At 56.9% G+C, this 19,612-nt stretch overlaps 1 protein-coding gene across 3 annotated transcripts in view; it reads left to right on the top strand.

The window, feature by feature from the left end:
* Smad3 (SMAD family member 3) overlaps window positions 1-19,612 on the top strand; it is a 122,687-nt gene that overhangs the window by 71,985 nt on the left and 31,090 nt on the right. For all 3 annotated transcript variants that reach the window (XM_063257816.1, XM_063257815.1, XM_003480201.5), the window contains exons 2-8: window positions 2,263-2,456; window positions 2,587-2,718; window positions 3,856-3,930; window positions 6,363-6,413; window positions 13,607-13,819; window positions 15,288-15,425; window positions 17,304-17,448. In XM_063257816.1, coding sequence (XP_063113886.1) covers window positions 2,263-2,456; window positions 2,587-2,718; window positions 3,856-3,930; window positions 6,363-6,413; window positions 13,607-13,819; window positions 15,288-15,425; window positions 17,304-17,448 — 948 coding nt within the window. The remainder of the gene's footprint in view (window positions 1-2,262; window positions 2,457-2,586; window positions 2,719-3,855; window positions 3,931-6,362; window positions 6,414-13,606; window positions 13,820-15,287; window positions 15,426-17,303; window positions 17,449-19,612) is intronic.

Here is a 19,612-nt window from a genome sequence, read left to right as displayed (position 1 = left end):
CCCACGGATCAGTCCGTGGGCCTTCGCCTGGAGAGGGGACGGGGATGAAGGGCAGGGCAAGAGAAAAGAGAGATGAAGACTTGGCGGGATTCCATTCAAGTCTCGTTTATTTTTAAAATGTCTACAACTTATATAAGGTAGAGGCGGGCCAATGGGGCAGGAAGAGGGCATGGAGTGTTATCTGATAGGTCATCATCACATCCGGATACATGACGTAAGCAGGAGAGGATTATGGGGGATGTAGGTTGAAGCGGGAAGTTGCTCACGTCATGGGCACTGTAGGCAAGGGGAGGATCATGGGAAATGTAGGCTGACACACAAAATGCCCTCGGGTGGGAGGGGCAGGGCAGCAGCTGCCATTCTGAGCTGCTCCCTACAAGCTGTGGTTGTGAGTGTGTGCAGAATCTCACTGGAGCTCCCATTTGTCCTCAGAAGCCTGGTGATCTCTCTCATGTGTCTATTTGCCATTTTTTTGTTTGCTTCTTTTTAGTTTACTGTCTATTCAGATCATTACCTGCAATTTTCAAGTCAGATTCTCTTCTTCATACTGAATCTTTGGAGGTCCTTTATAAGTATTATCTCCTAGCTTGTCACCTTTTTATTCTTTTGACCCTGCCTGTCCAGAGTCAGGAGCTTAGGTTTTGATAACCAATATCTCAGCTTTCTGTTTCCGGATTGTGCTTTTGATGTAGTATCTGAGTAGTCACCAAGATTTTCTCCTGAGTCTTCCCTCAGCAGTTTTGCTGTTTTTAAGCTTTCCCCTCTGACGCACTATGTGTGCGCATGTGTGTCTAGGAGCAAGGTGCCAGTTGAAGTTCATTTTTCTTGCACGTAGCTACTTAGTTTTCCAGCACATCGCTGAAGGACCCTTTCTCCTTCATGTCGTCATCTCGTTGAACCTGAGTCGCCTGTGTGTATTTGGCCATTTCTGGGCTCCGTGAGGGTCAGCTACCTCTACCTACTGGGCCCTGGCTGGGGCTTTTGTCAAACCTCAAAGAGCAAATGTGGCCACTTCCCTAATCTGTGGGCACCTGGTGGCTTTGCAGGGCTGACAGCAGCCTTGTGACTCTGTCCAGCTCACCACTTCCCACTCTCCCTTTCTCACCTGCTCAGCCACGGCAGCTCAGTGGCCTGCCTGGACTGGTGGCTGTGGTAACAGAGAGTAAGCAGTAATTCTCAGTGGTTGGCGCTCTGCAAAGAACCTTCAAATGGACACGAGGTTTTGGGAGAAGAGGTAGAATGTCCCCCACTTCTAGACAGGGCAGTGGAGGGTCCTGGATTCCTGGTGCCTTGCCCAGGGTCTTGCAGTGTGGAGATGTGAACCACACCTTGACCCCAGTTCTTAGGACTCCACAAAGCCTGACTTTTTCCTGTACCTGGGGACCAGACCCAGCCTGTCCTTTGGCTTTGCCTGGTAATTACTGCTTTTCTCTGGAGGGGTTCTTCAGCCCCGGCCCCACGGGCGGGAGCTAATTACATCCTTCCAGATGCCCTTAGTCAGCAGCTCCTGGTCTGTCCCGATGACCCGGCCCAGTGCTGACCTTCCTGTCCTCCCCACAAACAGAGCAGTGACTTGGAGATGCCAAGCACCCTGTGTCTCTTCCTGGTTGCATCTGGGAGACGGTCCCTTGCAGACCGCCCATGGATTCTGTTTACCAGACCCATGGTTATCCTTGGTCCTAGGTCGACGTTTGCAAGTATCTCCTCGCCAGCTCTGCTCAGCAACTAAGAAAACAGTGGCGGGTCCTGGATAGGCCTCTGAGGACCCCTAACTCCTGAGCACCTCTCTCCCTGCTCCTGCACCCCTGCACACGCAGCGAGATTCTCACATGCTCAGCGCTGAAACATGCCAGCAGCTCCTCCCATAACTGCTTTGAGTGGACAGACAGACTTCTCACAGCTCCCAGAGCCCTGCAGAGACTGCAGTCTGCACCCGGCTGTGCCCCGGGGCCCAGCTGTCTTACTGGATCCTTACTGGATCCTCCACCCAGTAAAGCAGATGAGCAGCGCCTGTCCCCTAGGGATCCTGACTCGAGTGTGTCTCCTTCCTGTGTTGCTGAGAGCTGCTCTGGCCTCAGGAGGGGGTGCTGGTGGACCTCAGTCTTCTGCAGTGGGCGTGCTTGGCTCTTTGGGGGTCCCTTCCAGCTCAGCTGGGGACCTCTGCAGCCAGGAGCAAAGCAGGAGGGCCAAGCTGACTGCACATCACCAGCAGAGCCTCTGGGAGTTTCCAGCAGCCCTTCTCTACCCTTCCTGCCCTGGCAGGTCCCTGGATGGTCGCCTGCAGGTGTCCCATCGCAAGGGGCTCCCTCATGTCATCTACTGCCGCCTGTGGCGATGGCCAGACCTGCACAGCCACCACGAGCTGCGGGCCATGGAGCTGTGTGAGTTCGCCTTCAACATGAAGAAGGATGAGGTGTGCGTGAACCCTTACCACTACCAGAGGGTGGAGACACCAGGTACACATCCACCCGGGAGGGTCTGCCCTTGCCTGGGGTTCTGGGGTTCTGGGGCTCTGGGGCTCTGGGCTCTGCAGCCAGCCTGGCCTCGGCACTGAGCCGCCTCTGCCTTCTCTCCCCGCCCCCACAGTTCTACCTCCTGTGCTGGTGCCACGCCATACAGAGATCCCGGCCGAGTTCCCCCCGCTGGAGGACTACACCCATTCCATCCCCGAGAACACTAACTTTCCTGCTGGCATCGAGCCCCAGAGCAATATTCCAGGTACTTGTCCCCCTCTGCGCAGCACTGGCCCCAGGCCCTGACTCAGCCCCGTTGGGAGAGGACCTGTGGCCTCAGCTCCCCACTGGCTAATGATGCTTGCTTGGCATGGAGGAGCAGTGTGACCCTTCCGCCCAGCCCAGCAGGGCCCAGTGCAGTCATTTATTTTGGAAGTGGAAATAGCAACACTGTCACTTTGGCCTTACCCTCCTAGCAGTGGGGCTGGGCTTTCAGGACCCTGTGCCTCTGCTGCTGGGGCACACACTACAGCCTAGGTGGGGGTTGAGGCCACTTTGAGTTTTCTCTCTGGGGGTGTTGGGGGCGGGGACTGGCACCCCACAAGGGACTGCAAATGTTTGTGGAAGCCTCTCATTTACATGCAAATAGAGTGTGAATCACTGCCCTGGTGTCCTGGGGAGATGCTGGGCCACCCTCAGGCCAATCACCTCAGCCTAGCCTGCCTGCCAGGGAGTGACCCAGCTGGCCACCTTGTTTTAAAGCCTTTCTAATTCAGAAGTGGCTTTTGCCCTGGCTCAGTTTGTGGGCAGAGGTGGCTATGGCCAGCGTGCTTGGGAGCCGGGTGCTCGGGGCAGAGCTGTCACCAGTGCCCTGCCTGGCTGTCCTAGCCATCACTCCCTGTCTGCCGGGCTGGCCCTGGAGGGCCACGGAGTCTGGGTGGGATGGGGAGGAGGTTCTAAGGTGTGGGTCACACAGTCTCTGCCATCATAGAATTGCACCTTCTCCAGGGAGCTCCGCCTGAGATGACACATGGCTGAGCCCAGTGGGTCCCTGCAGGAGAAGGCAGGGCCGAGTGCAGGCTCAGCCTTTGGAGGGCAGAAATAGGTGAGGCAGGGTCCAGAGCCTCCCTGTAGGTCTCAGGGTCAGCCTGCATTGGGAGAGCAGGGGCTGTTGGCCATAGCAGCTCTCCAGCCCTCAGGACAGGCGCTTCAGGTTCAGGTGTCGGGCTGGCCGTGTGGAAGCAGCTGGGGCCCCGGGAGTCGCAGATGGGCGGGCAGGAGCCCTCAATCCAAGGCCTGGGGACCCTCCAGCACCCTCTGCCAGGAGCACTGCCGTTTTGAAGTGTGTCTCAGGACTGCGCCGTGCAGGCCTTCTCACGGCCACATGTCTTCTGCTTCCCAGAGACCCCACCCCCTGGCTACCTAAGCGAAGATGGAGAAACCAGTGACCACCAGATGAACCACAGCATGGACGCAGGTCAGTCGGGTGCAGCATGCTCGCCATCTTTGCCAAGCAGCTGGTCCCTCCCCTATGTCCCTGCCTCTCGAGTCCTCTCTCTGTCCAGTCTCTAGCAGTCACAGAGTGACTGCACTGTGGGGCATGCTGGGCTCACAGATTGTCCCGGACAGCTTGCAGTCACTGCTGACTCTCAGAAGTCGCCACAGGGTGGCAGAGGCACAGAGGACAGCCATTTAACCCGGTTGGGAGGTGCTGTGTCGTGTAGACTTTTCCTGAGTTGAGTATTGGTGACATCAGGTGATGGCTAAGAAGTCAGTGAGTTGGGTAGAGTCGTGGGGGCCTGTGCAGGAGAGCGTGGTGTGGCTAGAGTCCAAGAGTATCCAGGCCGGGCTGCTGAGTGAGGTTGGACACACTCTGTCCTGGATCTGTCACACAGGGTATCTGTTGTGGAAGGAGGACCACTTGCATCGGGCAGGTGGTTTGTGGGAGTCCAGTGCAGCCCTAAAACTGGTGTTGGGCTGGATGAGATGCTGGTGGCAGGGGGTGGAGGGCAGGCTGCAGAGAACAGGGATGGAGACCTGGTCCTCACCGCTAGCCAGTGGGCAGCCAGGAAGCAGCTGTCTGTGTGGTGCCAGATGTAATCATCGAGCCCCGACCAGGAGGGCTCCAGCCGGTGTGCGCTCACCAGAGCCCCAGACCTTTCCCACATCTTTGTCATGGGACCAAACTGGCTACCCAGCAGCAGCAGCAGCTTAAACCTAGCCTCTGCTCTCAGGTGAGCGTGCTGCGAGGCTGGGCGACCAGGAGGGAAGCTGAGCAGAGTTCCCATCCTGGTGATGGGGCCAGTGACAGAGGACACGCCTTGTGCATGCAGGGATGCTGGGCTGCAGAGCCACCTGCCCCGTGCACAGCCCGGAACAGACTGCAGTTCTGGAAGCAAGCAAGCTAGCTAGGAAGCTCACATGCACGGTGCAGAGCGCAGTCTCTGAAACCTCCCGCGTGCGGCCCCGCTTTTGAGTTGAGCACACACCCCCTGAAACTGTTCTCCCCGCCCCAGCAGCTGGCAGCGTGGACACAGCTGTGGTGCACTGGGAAACTTCCTGTGTTCTGTGCCAAGTGGCCACTGCAAGCTTGCAGCTGTTCACTGCTGGCACGGGGCAGGGCCGGCGAGCTGTGTCTCTCAGCTGCGGGGTTTCTCTTGCCCCGCTCTCCCCTCCCTCCCTCGCTTTCTCCCTCTGCAAACCGTTCCTGTTATAAACATGGACCATAGTGGAGGTCTTGCTTCTCTGACTCCTCCCTCCTTTCTGCCCGCTGTCACTGGCCCCTTCCCTCCTGTCTCAGGGCCCTGTCATGAATTTCAGTAACCCATCTTGAGGGGAGATCTGGCCCGTGGCTCCCAGCCAGCCCTCGCAGGGGTGGGTGACAGTCTGCTTTATTGTTTTCCTCCTCAGGCATCCCTGTCAGGCTTTGTGTGGAAGAATATGGGGCCAGAGGCCGCCTCGATGCCTCAGAGGTCAACTGTGTCTCCCCTCACAGGCACACGTGCTCTTTCAGGTCACTGGGGAGGTCTCACAGCCTTCCTGGGCCTTGGTGACTGGGGCCGTAGCCAAGGAGCAAACGAAAGTTTCTGAGTGCCTCCTGTGGCAGCCGTGGTGTGAACACGTTTGTAGTGAGTCTTCACCTGAGCCATACAGCTCGGAGTACCTGGCCTGATTCCCATTGTATACTGAGGCAAAAGTGGGGGCTGTCACATAGCTCACACGTGGTGCCATGTCTCTATGCACGACTTAGACCCTGCGAGCCCGTGACTGCCACATTCCTGGTGGATTAGGGGACACAAGAGAGAAGAAAGAAACCCAGGGCTGCTCCTCCGCCCTCACTGTGACAGCTCGCCTGGGTGCGGCGGTGCCCTAGGCCTGATGCAGGCCTGGCCCCAGGGACGGCAGGTCCCAGCTGCTGTCTTTGAAGGCTGATGCTTTTTCTCCTATTTTCTGGTGGAGAGAAGCTCGTAGGGTATGGATGGGAGAACTGGACTCTGCCACATGTGCCACCCTGTCCCGCCTGAAGTGCGGCTTGGCTTTCTAAGTTGCAGGGTTTCCACAACGGAAGGCCAGAGCTGTGTGTGGCCTGGGAGAGGCCCTTCCTGGCTCCTCTTATTTTCCTGGGGTGCAGCTAATAGGACAGGTGGTGTAGTAAGCTCAAAAAAGGGGCCACCTAGCAGTCCTGTGCCACAGCTTGGGTCAGGACCCTGAGCCATCAGGATCAGAGAGACCTTGGAGACCATCACCTCAGTTCATCTGTTCCACACATGGAGAAGCTTGGGTGCAGAGAGGGAAAGTGGGGGCCAGGACAGGAGGTCAGGCCTTCTGCCACCTGGGGCTCGGTCCTGGGCTGTGTCCTGCAGCGGTGAGCCACCCTGTCATGAAGTCTCACTGCTGTCTCCCCTGCAGGTTCTCCGAACCTCTCCCCGAATCCGATGTCCCCAGCACACAGTAACTTGGGTAAGTGTCTCTACGGAAGGCCTGGAACCTCTGCAGCTGATGGCGAGTGCCATCACCCCTGGGGTGAGGTTGCCCATGGCCCTGCCCTCCCACGGGCTGGTGCAGCCCATCAGTTCTCTGGTTGCAGCAGTTTTGGGGTCACCGCAGAGCAGGGAAACCTGAACACCGCGGTGACAGAGAAGGCGGCTGTGTGCCTGCTTAGTCTTTCCCTTGGGCAGTGTCAGACATGAGTGAATGAAGGTCCCCCAGCCCTGTGGCCCTGGAGACCCTGGTCTGGGGTGAGCCAAGCACAAGTTGGTTTGGTGCGGAGCCGGGGGCAGCTGTGTGGCTCTGGCCCAGGCTTTCACAGTGGGCTTCAGGCGTGCTTGCTTGGGTTTTGTTTGTGTATCTCAACTTAGGGTAATTTAATTTTTATTAAAGCCCTAACACAGTAGGATTTTGGGGAAATGCCACGGTGCTCCTAATCCTACCAACGTGACTGTGTTTTATCATTGAGACTGTCCTGTGTCTGTTTTTTCCATTCTTCCATTCTGTTGTTTCTTAGACGTTTCCAGGTTTAATGCCCTGCTTATCTTGATTTATCCGTGGTGTTTGGGTGTGGCTGGCCCCACGTTTCTGCAGTATCCCTTGCTTGTCAGTCTCTGTGTCAGGATTTGAGGCAGATCATTGGTTCTCAGCTTGAACAAGCTTTGCAGTGTCATTGTGACTCCCATATGGGGCCTGCTGAGGGTTTCAAAATGTGTGAAATGTCTGTGTTGTCCTTACTGATGGGAAGTTTTTGGAAAATGCTGGTTTAGTTTTAATCAGGGCCTCTGCTGTGAAGCAGACACAGTGCTCAGGAAAAGCTGGTGTTAATCCATGTGTGGTGGCTCTGAGTGGCTCGGATTGGCTTTGTGACCATTGGTTTTGAGACCTGAGTGAGTGGACAATGTCATCACCTGGAGACACTTGCACACCCTGGAAAGCGGGCTACCTGGAGCCGGGACACAGAGAGTGGACACAGCACCGTTGGAGATTGCTGTAACCTCGCTGCATGGTCACCTCACTCTGAGTGTGGGGCTCTGCAGAGGGAAGGTCGTGTTCCTGGCGTGGGAGCACTGAGTTATTAAACCGAAGCTCCCAGCCATGGTGACACTTGAGACACACGATGCTAGGATCGTGAACTTGACTGGACTCCAATCGCAGAGAGGGGCTGCCTGAAATCTGTTTCCCCAACTGAGGCCAAGGGCAGAGTGTTAGTCAGCAGGCTTCGGGTAGACTCTCCCCGACTCCGTGCAAGCTGTCCCCGCTGATCCCTGACCAGGACTCGTGTCTAGATCCTTGGGGTCCAGAATGACGGGCTGAGTCTTGAGCTTGTCTGTGAGGGTTCTGGGGAAAGTGGGTGCCCCTCTGTGGGTCTAGGTAGGTGTAGCCCTGCCTAGACGTCTGAATCCGGACCAGTCAGCCTACAAGTCATGCCAGGACTTGGGTGAAGCACTGGCTTCCTGGATTGAATAAACCCTCGACTACCCACTGCCGCGAGCCCCTGGAGTGCTTGAGCTGGCACGGGGCAAGGAGGATGGTGGGCGTTTTCTGAGGACTTGCTGTTTAGTACAGGTCAGAGGTTTCCCGAGGCCGAGTCTTTGGAACAACTCTGTGAGGTGGGAGTGTCACCATTTTCATTTTGCGAAGTAAGAAGCCAAATAGACAGGGACACATTCATCCCAGGTCACGCACTTAGTAAACGGGCAACTGGGCTTTCAATTCAGGGGTCCTATGGCATAGCCTGTGCCCCCGGCACCTAGCCTAGGCCAGGTAGAACAGCTGTCTCCACTTGCCTGACTCAAAAGACCAGAGGCAGGGGACATATCAGGAGGGCCTGGGGAGATGATACCAAAGGGGCCTGTGGGGGCTGAGAAGAGAGTCCCAGTGCTTAGAGAAGGAACTGTGGTTTACAGAAGGAAGTTGGTAGTGGGTTGGGGTGCTTAGCTGATGGCAGCTTCATAGTTACTAATCTGACCACTGCATGGGATGCAGGTTCTAAGAGAAATCTCTTTGGCAACTGCTGCTAAGGGAGGCGAGGATGGATGCACATTGTGCTGGAGCACAGTACCCGATACCTACCTTTAGAGAGGTTTACCTAGTGTCAGGGGATCCACTTCATGGTCACTGGGTCCAAGGCAGGAGCAACAGGGTGGGAGGGGGGTGGCAGAGCAAAGCAGAGAGAGAGCAGAGAGGAAGCCACGGGGAGCCGGATGAGGTTCCCACGGCCACGCCTCCACAACCCACCTAGAGCCACCAGACATGCCCCACTGATCCCCGGGGCAGCTCCCAAGCCAATCCAGGTGATGGGACGAACTACCACAGCATCCCTGCAGGGATGGCAGTGCACGGGGTCGGGGGGCACTTGAGAGCCGTCCTGGGTGCGCAGGATGTTCCCGTCAGCTTCCCGGTCAGCTTCCCCTGGGGCCGTGCTGAGGCTGGCCAGCTGAGGTAGGAGGGGGACAGGCCCTGGTAACCATGGCATCCAGATATGTGCTCAGCTGCATCTCCAATGGCTGCAGCCAAGGGCCAAGGTGGAAACCACTGCTGGTAACACCCTTCCCACAGTGGGCTCTGAGAGGGGGGGCTTTGTAACCAAGTGCTGGGGAAGGCCTATTTGTCCCTCCTTTGGCAAACAAGCCAGTCCTGGGGTGCCCCTCTTGCCCTTCTGGGGACCTCTGAAGGTACAGTCGTAGTTATGACAGTGGAAGAGTCTGATGTGGAGGAGGCCCTGCTTCAAAAGGAAAAAGCCAGTGCCAGGGTCCTGGGAACTGAGGGTGGGTGCTGAGGGTGAGGCTGATGTGGGGGTGGGGATACCTCAAGGAGCTGGTGGCTCTGCAGAGCTGAACAGAGACTTGGGGGGGGGGGGCCTGGAGGCTGGCTCCAGGAGCCCAAGGGTGCCTTCACAGGGCGGTTTGTGAGCAGCGGTAAGGTGAAAGGGCAGAACGCTGGAGCAGCAGGCAGCTGTCTCTGTGCCACTGCCTGGTGCCATTGCGTCCTAATCCGTAGGATGCAACTGGGGACGTGGCGAGCTGCGCCTTAAAGGCAGAAGCATCCCAGCTCGTCTGAGTGCGTCTTAAATAACCAAAGGTGGAGTTAGTGGAACCAAAAGGATGCAGTGTGGGACATCTAGTTTCTCCTGTCATTTCCTCCCCAGTCTGGGCAGGGGCCCCAGGGAAGCACGAGGCATGTGAGGAGGAAAGGGGTAACTTGCTGGATCCCAGTGTGTGTGTGTGTGTGTGTGTGTGTGTGTGTGTGGCGGGGATCAGCGTCTCCTGCTTTACGTGAGACACTTGTAGCCTGGTCAAGGTTGGGTTCCCAGGGAGTGCATGGCAGTGACTGAGCCAGGATTTAGGGGTGATGGTTTCCCCGAGCGCCTCGGGCAGAACACGCCTGCCTCTGTGCCAGGAGGGTAATACAGCACTGTCCCAGGAGGCCTCCAGCCCTGGGGAGGACACGGGTCCCGGGTGCAGGCTTGACTGCCAGGTACCTCTGTGCAGCCACACAAGGCCCTTGTCCAGGGCTGCTTCTCACTCCAGGCTTTGGAGAGCCTGTGAAGCCCAGGCTGGTAGCGCAGCACTGAGTCCTCTGCTGGCTGCCCCCTTCCTCTCCCAGGGCTTGACTTCCCTGCTGTCCTGAGTGGCAGCAAACTGCAGGCTGAAAAGGTTCTTTCGCTGCACAGCTTGTGGCTCGAGTCCTGAGAGATGGGTTGGAATTAGTGGCCGGGGCTGCAGGATGGGCACCCCAAGTGCTGGGCAGTGAGGGCTGCTCTGCGTGAATTGCTGCGGGCCTGTGCCACGGTCACACACGGTCACACACACTGGCCTTACAGATGGGTTCTGCAGATATTGGAAGAGGGACAAGCGGGGCAGAGAGACAAGAGACGCCGGTGGGTGAAGGGATGAGGGAATAGAGCAGAAGGTCACTTTTGCCTCCTGCCTTCTGGCCGTTTCCTTTATTGGCCTTGAGGCTCTTGCACATGGGTTTAATAGGCATCCCATCACCCAAGCATTATCTTCTGGGTTTTATTCTGTTTTCTTTTTCTAAAACAACAGAAAGTCCATGCCAGTTTGTAATAGGCCTGACTGAGTGCCAGGCTCGTATCTGGAGTCAGCCAGTGTGCCTGGTGGGTGTGGGCCCAGTTGAGAATGGAGTGCCCCATGCCACTTTGCAAGTCTGGCCGATGTCACCTGGGGGGTGGGCTGGGGTGGGCTGGGCCGGGCAGCGGGGCTGGAGGTTTCTGCACCTCTAGTTCCTCTGTTCTGGGAAGCCATCAGCTTGACTTGGCAGTCTTGTGGGAGTGGGGTGGTGGCGGGCAAGGCCTTGGTGTGTCATTGCCACCCCAGCTGTGCAGAGGCCTAGGCCTGGCCCCGAACTCTCACAGTCGTGCTCCCAGAGGCGCCTGTGCTTGGCACGCCTTTAGGTCTGCATGTAAAGCTGCTTCTGTGTTTGTTGGCAGACTGTTGGAACCAGGGCCTGCTTTTATCCTTGCTTGGTGCGGTAGGGGGGCTACTGCCACTTGCTGAGAGACTTCATTGAAGATTTAGTACCAGGACAAGGTTTCTCTAGTACCCATCACATACTCACCCTTGAGAGCCATGTTGTACAGCATGTTCCCTTTTTGGTTTGTCTGCTAGGAAGCTCAGAGCTAAGCCAAGTACTCAATTTTAGTAGCTGTAACCTCATGGTTCCTGACTTTTTGTCTTGTACTCACCATGATGTAGATGAGGTCTTTGATGGGAAACACATGAAAATACATGATTTTTAAAAAAATAGTGTCACTGAAGCAAGAGCCCAGAGATGGTGACCAGACTTTTGGTCTGCAGCTCCTCCCGAGGATGCACCTCGAGGGAGCCGCCCGGGACTGTGGAAAGCAGGGTGACAGGACTCAGGCTTGCCATTCACTCTGTGCAGAGTGGAGCGAGCGCCTGGAAGGGATGCTGCTTTGGCTCCGCTTTGGTCCCACACTAGGAGCCAGCCCCGCAGCACACTCGGAAATGGCAGGCTTCATGCTCACTACCAGCCTCACTCCACCGCACCCCAAAGCAGGCATCTTCCATAGCTGCACCTCCGAGGTGTTCGGAAGACCATGACCTAGCTGGGTGGGCCCTCAGAAGGGATTCCTTGCAGCCCATGCTGCCCCAGAGCCTGGTCCCGTGCTGTTGGCAGCGAGTGGCCTTTGGGCCTGCTGCTTGTGATGGGCGTGTGTTAGTATGCCTGGGAGCCCCACTTGCTCTCTTGCCTGGATGATACCCCAGGGATTCTGGATGGGGCTTTGTTGTGATTTGGGGGTAAAGACTGCCTTCTGTTCTGTACGTTGCTGAGTGAGCCAGGGTCGCCACAGTTAGCCAGAGCTGCCAGTCTGGCCCAGCCCTCCAGAAGCACAGATAGATGCCCAGCGGTGCAGACTAGGAAACTGAGGCTGGGGAGGAAGGTCATGTCCCGAAGGTCACTCATAGGGCCAGCAGAGCCTGCATCTGGGCTGTGGCAGCCCAGCCCGATAGGCTGTCTGACCACTTTGAATGCCTGGATTGCTCTTTGATTTCTTGGTGGTTTTTTTTTTTTTTAGTTTCTAAAGCAGCATAGCTCGAATTTTAGTGGCCGCACTGTTTTGAATATAGCTTATCTCCCTGGAATGTAGGAGCACTGAGCGAAGCCAGAGCCGGAAACGGCTGACGTGGCTCAGCCCAACCTCAGGAGTCAGGGCACAGGCCACAGCTGCTCCTGCCCTGTCCCCAAGCAACCAGTACCCTGCTTTCCGCTGCTGCTTTACTGTGGGAAGAGAGGAGCAGGGCAAGGATGCCTTGCCCCCCTAGAGGCAGTGGTTGTGGAATTGCTAATGGGACGCAGCAGGCTTGGTGCATCCCCTGTGCTGTTCAGCAGTAGCTCAGGACACCGTGGTGGCACCAGGGTAGGGAGGTTTCCATGCCCAAGCCAAGGCCACAGAGAAGCTGAAGCTCGTAACTCTCAGTCAGTGTGTGTCACCCTGCTGCTCTGTCACCAGGCACTGGTTTTCAGCCATGGGCACGTTTATCCCTTGGAAGACAGCTGGTGGTGTCCGGTGGCATTTTTTGTTGTTCTCACTTGGGAGGGGAAATAGGTATATGCCCTGGCATCTGGGAGCAGAGGTCTGGGATACTGCTAACGGTCCTGTGTCATCAGAGCCCCTCTTCCCTACTATGACCTGGTCCCCAGTGGCACTTTGGGGCATCCCTGGTCTGCATCTCCTCCTCGCCTCTCTTCACCCTTGGGAGGGACTTCGTGCCTGGACTTGGGAGGCTCCAGCCCTCTGGACCTGGCCTGGGTGGCCTGGCTTCTGATCTTCTCTCAGCCTCAGCAGACCTCCGGGGTCCCTTGCTGAGACTTGGGCACTACTGCCCTTTCTTTCCTTTCTGAGCTCTGCGCTAAAGCATAAGCAGGGAGGGGAAGTGGCCTGGGCTGGACAGTCAGGAAGGTCACAGAGTCATGTCCTAGACAGCCAGGTGGCTCCGCACAGGTTGAACAGCCAGAGTGAGCGACTCAGGCTGGAGTCTGAGACGGAGAGGGAGGACTGAGCAGGACCCTTGATTCCCTGCAAACTGAAGCAGCAGCAGAAAGGTCACATGTGGTGCTCCCCAGTCTCATGGGCGTGGGCAGCTGCGGGGAGAGCTGGGTGAAGAGTCACAGGAAGTAGGAAGCTGGGGACCCTTCTCCTTCAGCCTTTTGCTGCTCTCATGAGGGAGAGACCCTCACAGGGTGGCACTTTGGTTTGTTAGCTGGCAGCTGGAGGAGTAGCTAGTGTGCTCCAGGCACTGTTGGCTGTGTGGCCTCTGTGTTATGTGGGCACTGGAACAGCTGTTCTGTAGGCCACGCTTGCCTGGCCTGGGAATCCAGTGTTCTCTGTCCTTCACGGACAGAGATTAGTATGACTCCTTAGGAGACCCCCAGCTCCTCAGGGAGACTGACCAGGAGGTGACTGGCAGGTGGGCACAGTGGGTCTGTCTGTGGGGTTGGCCTGGGGCTTGGGTGCTGGACAGGTGGGGAGTGCCCTGGTGGTGCAAGGCTGGCCCAGTGCCCCCACAGATACCCTGGGATCCTCCGAGTTCTGTGAGCAAGGAAAAGGCATGAGACAGAGGTGGGAGGTCTCCCACTGAGGGGTCCTGGGGCCTGACGGCAGAGCCCTGTCCCTGCAGACCTGCAGCCTGTCACCTACTGCGAGCCAGCCTTCTGGTGCTCCATCTCCTACTACGAGCTGAACCAGCGCGTCGGGGAGACCTTCCACGCCTCACAGCCGTCCATGACAGTGGATGGCTTCACCGACCCCTCCAACTCGGAGCGCTTCTGCCTCGGCCTGCTGTCCAACGTGAACAGGAACGCGGCGGTGGAGCTGACGCGGAGGCACATCGGTAATGGGGCGGCGCCCAGAACTCTGTTGTCCCACTTGGGGGCTAGGCAGGGAGAGTGGAGGGTGCTCAGTCATTCCTACCCAGGGAGAAGGACGCTCTGCCACATTGGGGCCACAGACCCAAGCCGTCGTCATTTATGGCAGCAAGGAAGGGAAGTCTGTGGGAAGAGGGGCGCAGAGATTTTTAATGAAAACACCCGTAAAGAACACGTAGCTTGGTTAGCAGATTGTGATTCTTGGAAGAGCAGTCTTTAGTGTCTTAGGCGATTATTCTAGACCATGTAGGAGAGGTAAAAGGACAAGAACTGCTTGCTGCCTAACCTGAAGATGCCCATGCCAGCTCTCCAGAGCATAAACAAAGGTCACCATGCTAGGGCAGACGAAGCTGTGTTGTGGGTCGCTTGGTTTGCTCAAGATGTTTTGTACCTGTGGAGGTGACGTGGTCAGGTATTCTCAGACATCACCCTGGATCGCCAAGGGTCAGCTGGGGGCCAAACTAGGGACCGGGAGTGGTGTGCAAAGGACACACGCCCATGTGAACCCCCAGGGCTCCTGGGCTACCAGGGATGGGGCCATGTGGCCCTCCACCCCCACTCTTGCTGGTTTATTGTGGACTCTCACAGGAGAGTTGTTAGAAGAGCAGATTCTACACTCAAGACAAGAGTACTCGCTGGGCCTGGGCCTGGGCCTGGGCCTGGGCCTGGGTCTTCCCTGGCTTGACTCTCCTCCCCACTCTTGCCCTCCTCCTGTCCCGCGTGCTGGAGGACCGCGAGAAGAAATGGGTGCCCCAAGGGAGGGGCAGCAGCGGAATAGGAGGTAAACAAGGGGAAGCAAGTGGTACACAGCCCTACTCACCAGCTGCTACCCTCCTGGTACCTGGCCATTCCCAGCCCGTGGCCTTCTCCCTGGAGTGGAATAAGACCTTCCCATGGGGTGCAGGGGCGGGGACTCTGCTGGCTGAGTGCAGAGCTGAGCCTTTGCATAACTATTGGAACTGCAGAGCCCATTTAAAAATAATCCCTGTCCATCTGGAGTGGATTTAAGAGATGAAGGAAAAATAAATGATAGAAACTTGCAGGCTCCTTTAGAAGACGGTGTGGAGGGGTCACATCGCCCCATACCTGGTGACCCAGGAGCCCTGGGGGTTTTAGAATGAACCTCCAGTCCGGGGGTGGAATGAGGGTGACAAGGCACCCACTGTGTCCCAGTGACCAGTGAGGGAGGAGTTGCCACCCTTCCTAGGCCACAGGTTGGAAACGTGACTGTGGGTCATGGCTCGTCCTTTTTATTGTCATCACAGGATTCCCGTCCTGTAGAAACACAGTGCTGCCATGATTTCCCCGTCTAGGTCTCAGGCTTGGGCTCTGGGTCCTGCTTGTCTGGGGACACGCGCAGAACAGCAGGCCCTGGGTGGCCCGGGCCACGCATGGGCGCTGCTGCCCCATCCAATCTAACCTGATTCTTTCTAGGGAGAGGCGTGCGGCTCTACTACATCGGCGGCGAGGTCTTTGCAGAGTGCCTCAGTGACAGTGCTATTTTTGTCCAGTCTCCCAACTGTAACCAGCGCTATGGCTGGCACCCCGCCACCGTCTGTAAGATCCCCCCAGGTGAGCTACTGTGTGCCCTTGTGCCGAGGCTGCCTTTCCTGCCTCTTCTCCCTGGTGTGCACCATCAGCCTTGTTGGGGGGGTGGGGGGCGGGACAGGGACAGTGCTTTCTCTGTGCCTGGCTGTCTCCCTGTGCACACCTCAAAATAGTACCCCGGGTCTGCCCTGGAACTGGGCCCTTCCCGCCACCTCAGGTGTGCAGAGGCTCCGCATGGCGGCACCCTTCATTTGCACAGGTTGCCCATACACATGTCATTCTCAGTGCAGAGGGTCTGTCCTATGGGCCAGAAGCACATGTGGGGCCCTGCTGTCCCCACAGGTCTGCAAGGATCATGGGTTGTGTGAAACAGACCCCGATGGATGTGACATGGGGGTGGGGGGAGGGCACAGCACAGCTGCTAGGGGTCAGGGAAGGCTTTATGGAGGAGAGGATGGGGCAGCCCTGAGAGACTGAGTACAGCCCCTGTGACAAAGGCACAGAGACACACAGACCAAGAAGTCATGGGGCGATGTTTAAAGCCATGCTGGAACCAGGCCTTTGGTTTATCCTGAGGAACTTCTGAGTTTCCTGAGTGAGGCTGATGGATCCAGGACCCGGGTACAGGGCTGTGCCCCAAATGCTCTGGACAGCGGGCTCCAGTAAGCGCCTGGGTCTCCTGAAGTCTAGGGCAGAGGGCCACCATCTTCTCACGTAAAACCCTGGGCTGTGGGCCAAGGGCAGGGCAAACTCAAGAGTGCAGAAAATCTGCAATATTCAGAGTGCCTCGTGGTTCCAGAGCATTTTGTGGTTGTGTTCACAAGCACATGTGTCTCTCTGCTCCTCTCCAGTCGCCCCACCTCCTCAAGTCAGTCAGTGAAGGAGGACAGAGGGGAGGGGTTAAGTCACACTCCCACGGACACACAGGTGGAGAGTGGCCATCCAGGCTCGAGTCCAGGGCTGACGACTCGTCCAGTACTCTTGTAGGTTCAGCCCTGCGTGGCTGCGCTGCTCCTTGGAGCGCAGGGAAGTGGAAGCGGAAGCACCCTTTTGGCTGCCCACTCCCTCCCTGGCCCACCCCATCCTGTGGATTTGGAGGTTGCCAGCTCACAGAGTGGCAGAACTGGAATGACCCAGGAGGCCAGTCCTGCATTGCAAGGGAGACACAAGGTCACAGAAGGTGGTGGGCAGAGCCCCATGGCAAGATTAGGAGCTGGTGTTGGTCCCCTCGAGATCACCTCGGCTCACCTTTTGATCATGCTGGCATGTGCTTTTGTCTTTCTGTCCCTGACTGACACATTCCTGGCATTCAGACAGCGGGACTTCAAACAAGAGGTTTATTTTAAACTTTATTTGTGCCTCCGTCTAGTTTTCCTGTCTGGAGAACTGGAGGCACACCTTGCTTCCCTTTGCTGCAAGTGTCTCCATGACCTGGCCTGTGCCCAGAGGGCAAACAGTGACCCAGATCTCTCCCCGTCCTGGCCCTGATGAGGCAGCCTTGGCGAAGCCCCACTCCCTGCTGAGCGCCCTGCGCAGCACAGTCCCCGGGCTCTGGCCCTGCAGTCTTGCCTTGGCCCCCTGGCCCAGGACCAGGCTCACCTTTCAGTGGGGCTCCCGTCCCTAGTGGCACAGTTGCCAGTCCACCTTCCCTGTGTTCTGTGGCTGAAGGGGGTGAAGCTTGCGGGATGGTGTCTTCTGACAAGGAGGTCACAGGCTCGAGGGCAGGGGCCGAGGCCATCCATGGAAGTGGTGCCACGTTTGGAGTCTGTGGCTGCTGCTGGGATGACCTTGTACCACCTGGGCTGTGTGATTTAAGCTGGGGGGCCCTGGGGTGGCATTACCAGGAGGGGAGCCACGACCGTGCCCTTGTGCCCAGCAGTGCTGTCCTTGTTCTGTCTGCAGGATGCAACCTAAAGATCTTCAACAACCAGGAGTTTGCCGCGCTGCTGGCTCAGTCTGTGAACCAGGGCTTTGAGGCTGTCTACCAGCTGACACGCATGTGCACCATCCGCATGAGCTTCGTCAAAGGCTGGGGGGCCGAGTACAGGTCAGTGTCGGACCAGACGCTCCAAGAGCAGCCTGGCTTTCAGGCCGTGGGTTAGAGGGAGTACAGTCTGGAAGGCAGGTGAGGTCTGTGAGCCCTGAGTGCTGGTGTTTGCTAGCATTCAGTTCCATCAACAGTGTGTCCCATTTCCTCTTCATAAAGCCCTGGGTGAGGACGTGGACTAGGAAGGAGAGGAAGTTGCCTGCTGTCACTTCAGCAGTGGAAGGGCTGAACCAGCACCGTGCCCTCCAGGTTGCTGCCTCTCCTCTGGCTTTGTAGTGGTCCCCACTGGGAAGTGAGGCCCTCAGCTGGTGGCTTCATCTCTGCCGTAAGAGACTTGTGGCCCCAAGCATGTAGGACAGTGATAGCGACCCCCTTAGGATTTCCTAGGTACCAGCCTCTTACAGCACGTGTGCCTCAGGTTCACCACCGCAGATTTCGGATAGGAACCATCAGCATCAAGAAAGGAGATTTAAATACTTAAAAAAGAAGACAGTTTACATGTGCACAACTTTTTCCAAGTCTGGATAGGACTTTAAACGTGGCCCACTCACAGTTCTGTCTGTTCTGCTCAGTGGTCATGAGAAGCTGTGTCCATTCCTGTCCACACCCTTCCCAGCCCCCAGCTCCCAGGCAGCAGGACGCAGAGGTACCCACACGTCAGCAGGAGCCAGTGCCCTGCAAGTTACTCTCCCCTTCTCTCCACTTTTCCAGATGTTTGGAATCTGTTTTGTTTTGTAGTCATTCTGCACCCTGGCCAAACCATTTCAGCGCTGGCCCAGGGCCACCGTTTCTAATGAAGTCCCGATGAACATGACTTTTGGAAAGTCAGATTCTCACTAGAGGATTTCACTCTGTTAAATCCTCCTCCTCCGTGTACTGTATTTTAGCTCCTGTTCTTCTGTGTCTGCCTCATGGTGCCAGGGAGCGGGGCTCTAAGGTCCCCAGAGTCTGTGAGGTCCAGGAAGTGACCATGTAAGCAGTCACTGCAGTCAGTGCCCTGGAGACCTGGAACCATGTTATGACGACCTAAGAGATTAGCCCAGGCCGGAAGGTCCAGGAGGAGGGTTTCAGCCAACCTTTTAGCCACGGCTTAGGTCACTTAGGGAATTGGGAGTAAAAGGTTAGAAAATTAGTATTTTAGTGGGGAAGAGAAATATTTGAAGATGGAGCCCAGGGGAGAGCCAGGGAGGTCCTCTGTGCCCCTTCCTCCTCTCCTCTCCTCTCCTCTCCTCTAGGGGCCAGCCTCAGGCACCCTCAACTGGGCCGCCTCCAAACCACCTCTGCTGACGCACACAGGCCCTCAGCCCCCAATGCTGGGAAGAGGCTGTGTGGCAGCAGACCCCTTTCTGCAGGGACACTGTGTCACCACACGGGACGCCCTGCCAGCACACCCAGTCCTGTGGGGCTGCTGCGTCACTGCCGCCTGGCGGCCTGACACAGCATCCAGCAGGCAGGCGTGGCCCCTTCCCAGAACAGTCTCGTCCTCCTGCCATGGGCCAGGGAGTGAGGTTTCAGCTGGCCCCAAAGAGGCCAAAGCAGGGTGCAGGGCCCAGCCCATGTGTCCAGCTGGCCCAGCCTCCACGTGATAGCTTCTGCTCAGTGAAGGCCTTTTTTCAGGAGCTTACCGGCCAGCACGTCAGCAGCCAGCCTGAAGACAAAGTGCTTTGGGGGGAATGAAACGTGTGGTATCCCTTGATTTTTTCCAATAATTGTTCCATGGCTAGCTCTGCTTGTAAGATTTTCCAAAATAAGGCCATAGATGAGAACTGCGTCCGCATGCTGGGAACCTGAGGCAGGCGTGCTGTGCTGGTGCTCTGCACATACCCCTCTGTTGGGCAGATGCACATCCTTGCTGGCCACTGGGGAAGCTGCAGGTGCCCACCTGATAGGGAAAGAGCCAGAGCCAAGCTCCTTCACTGGGAGGCCTCTGTGGTGCCCGGGGATTGACCTTACATGTTTAACACAATCCATCTACGCCAAGAATTGGAGAGTTTTGAACTTTGGCATGAAATTCCTGTATGTTACCTAGAAAAGTTGAAGAAACAAGAATTGGAAAACATTTCATTATCTTCCATTGTTTTGAGCCCTCCAAAAATGGATCACTAGAGGTAAAAGGATTAAGGTCCAACTCTTTCTCCCTCAAAAGCAGCTGATTTCCTCCAAG

The sequence above is a fragment of the Cavia porcellus genome, unplaced genomic scaffold, assembly GCF_034190915.1.
Source record: "Cavia porcellus strain 051 isolate PalLab524CR breed Dunkin Hartley unplaced genomic scaffold, mCavPor4.1 scaffold_10, whole genome shotgun sequence".
Lineage (NCBI taxonomy): Eukaryota > Metazoa > Chordata > Mammalia > Rodentia > Caviidae > Cavia > Cavia porcellus.
Note: the sequence above shows the minus strand (reverse complement) of the source record. Positions and strands in the feature narration are given on the sequence as shown.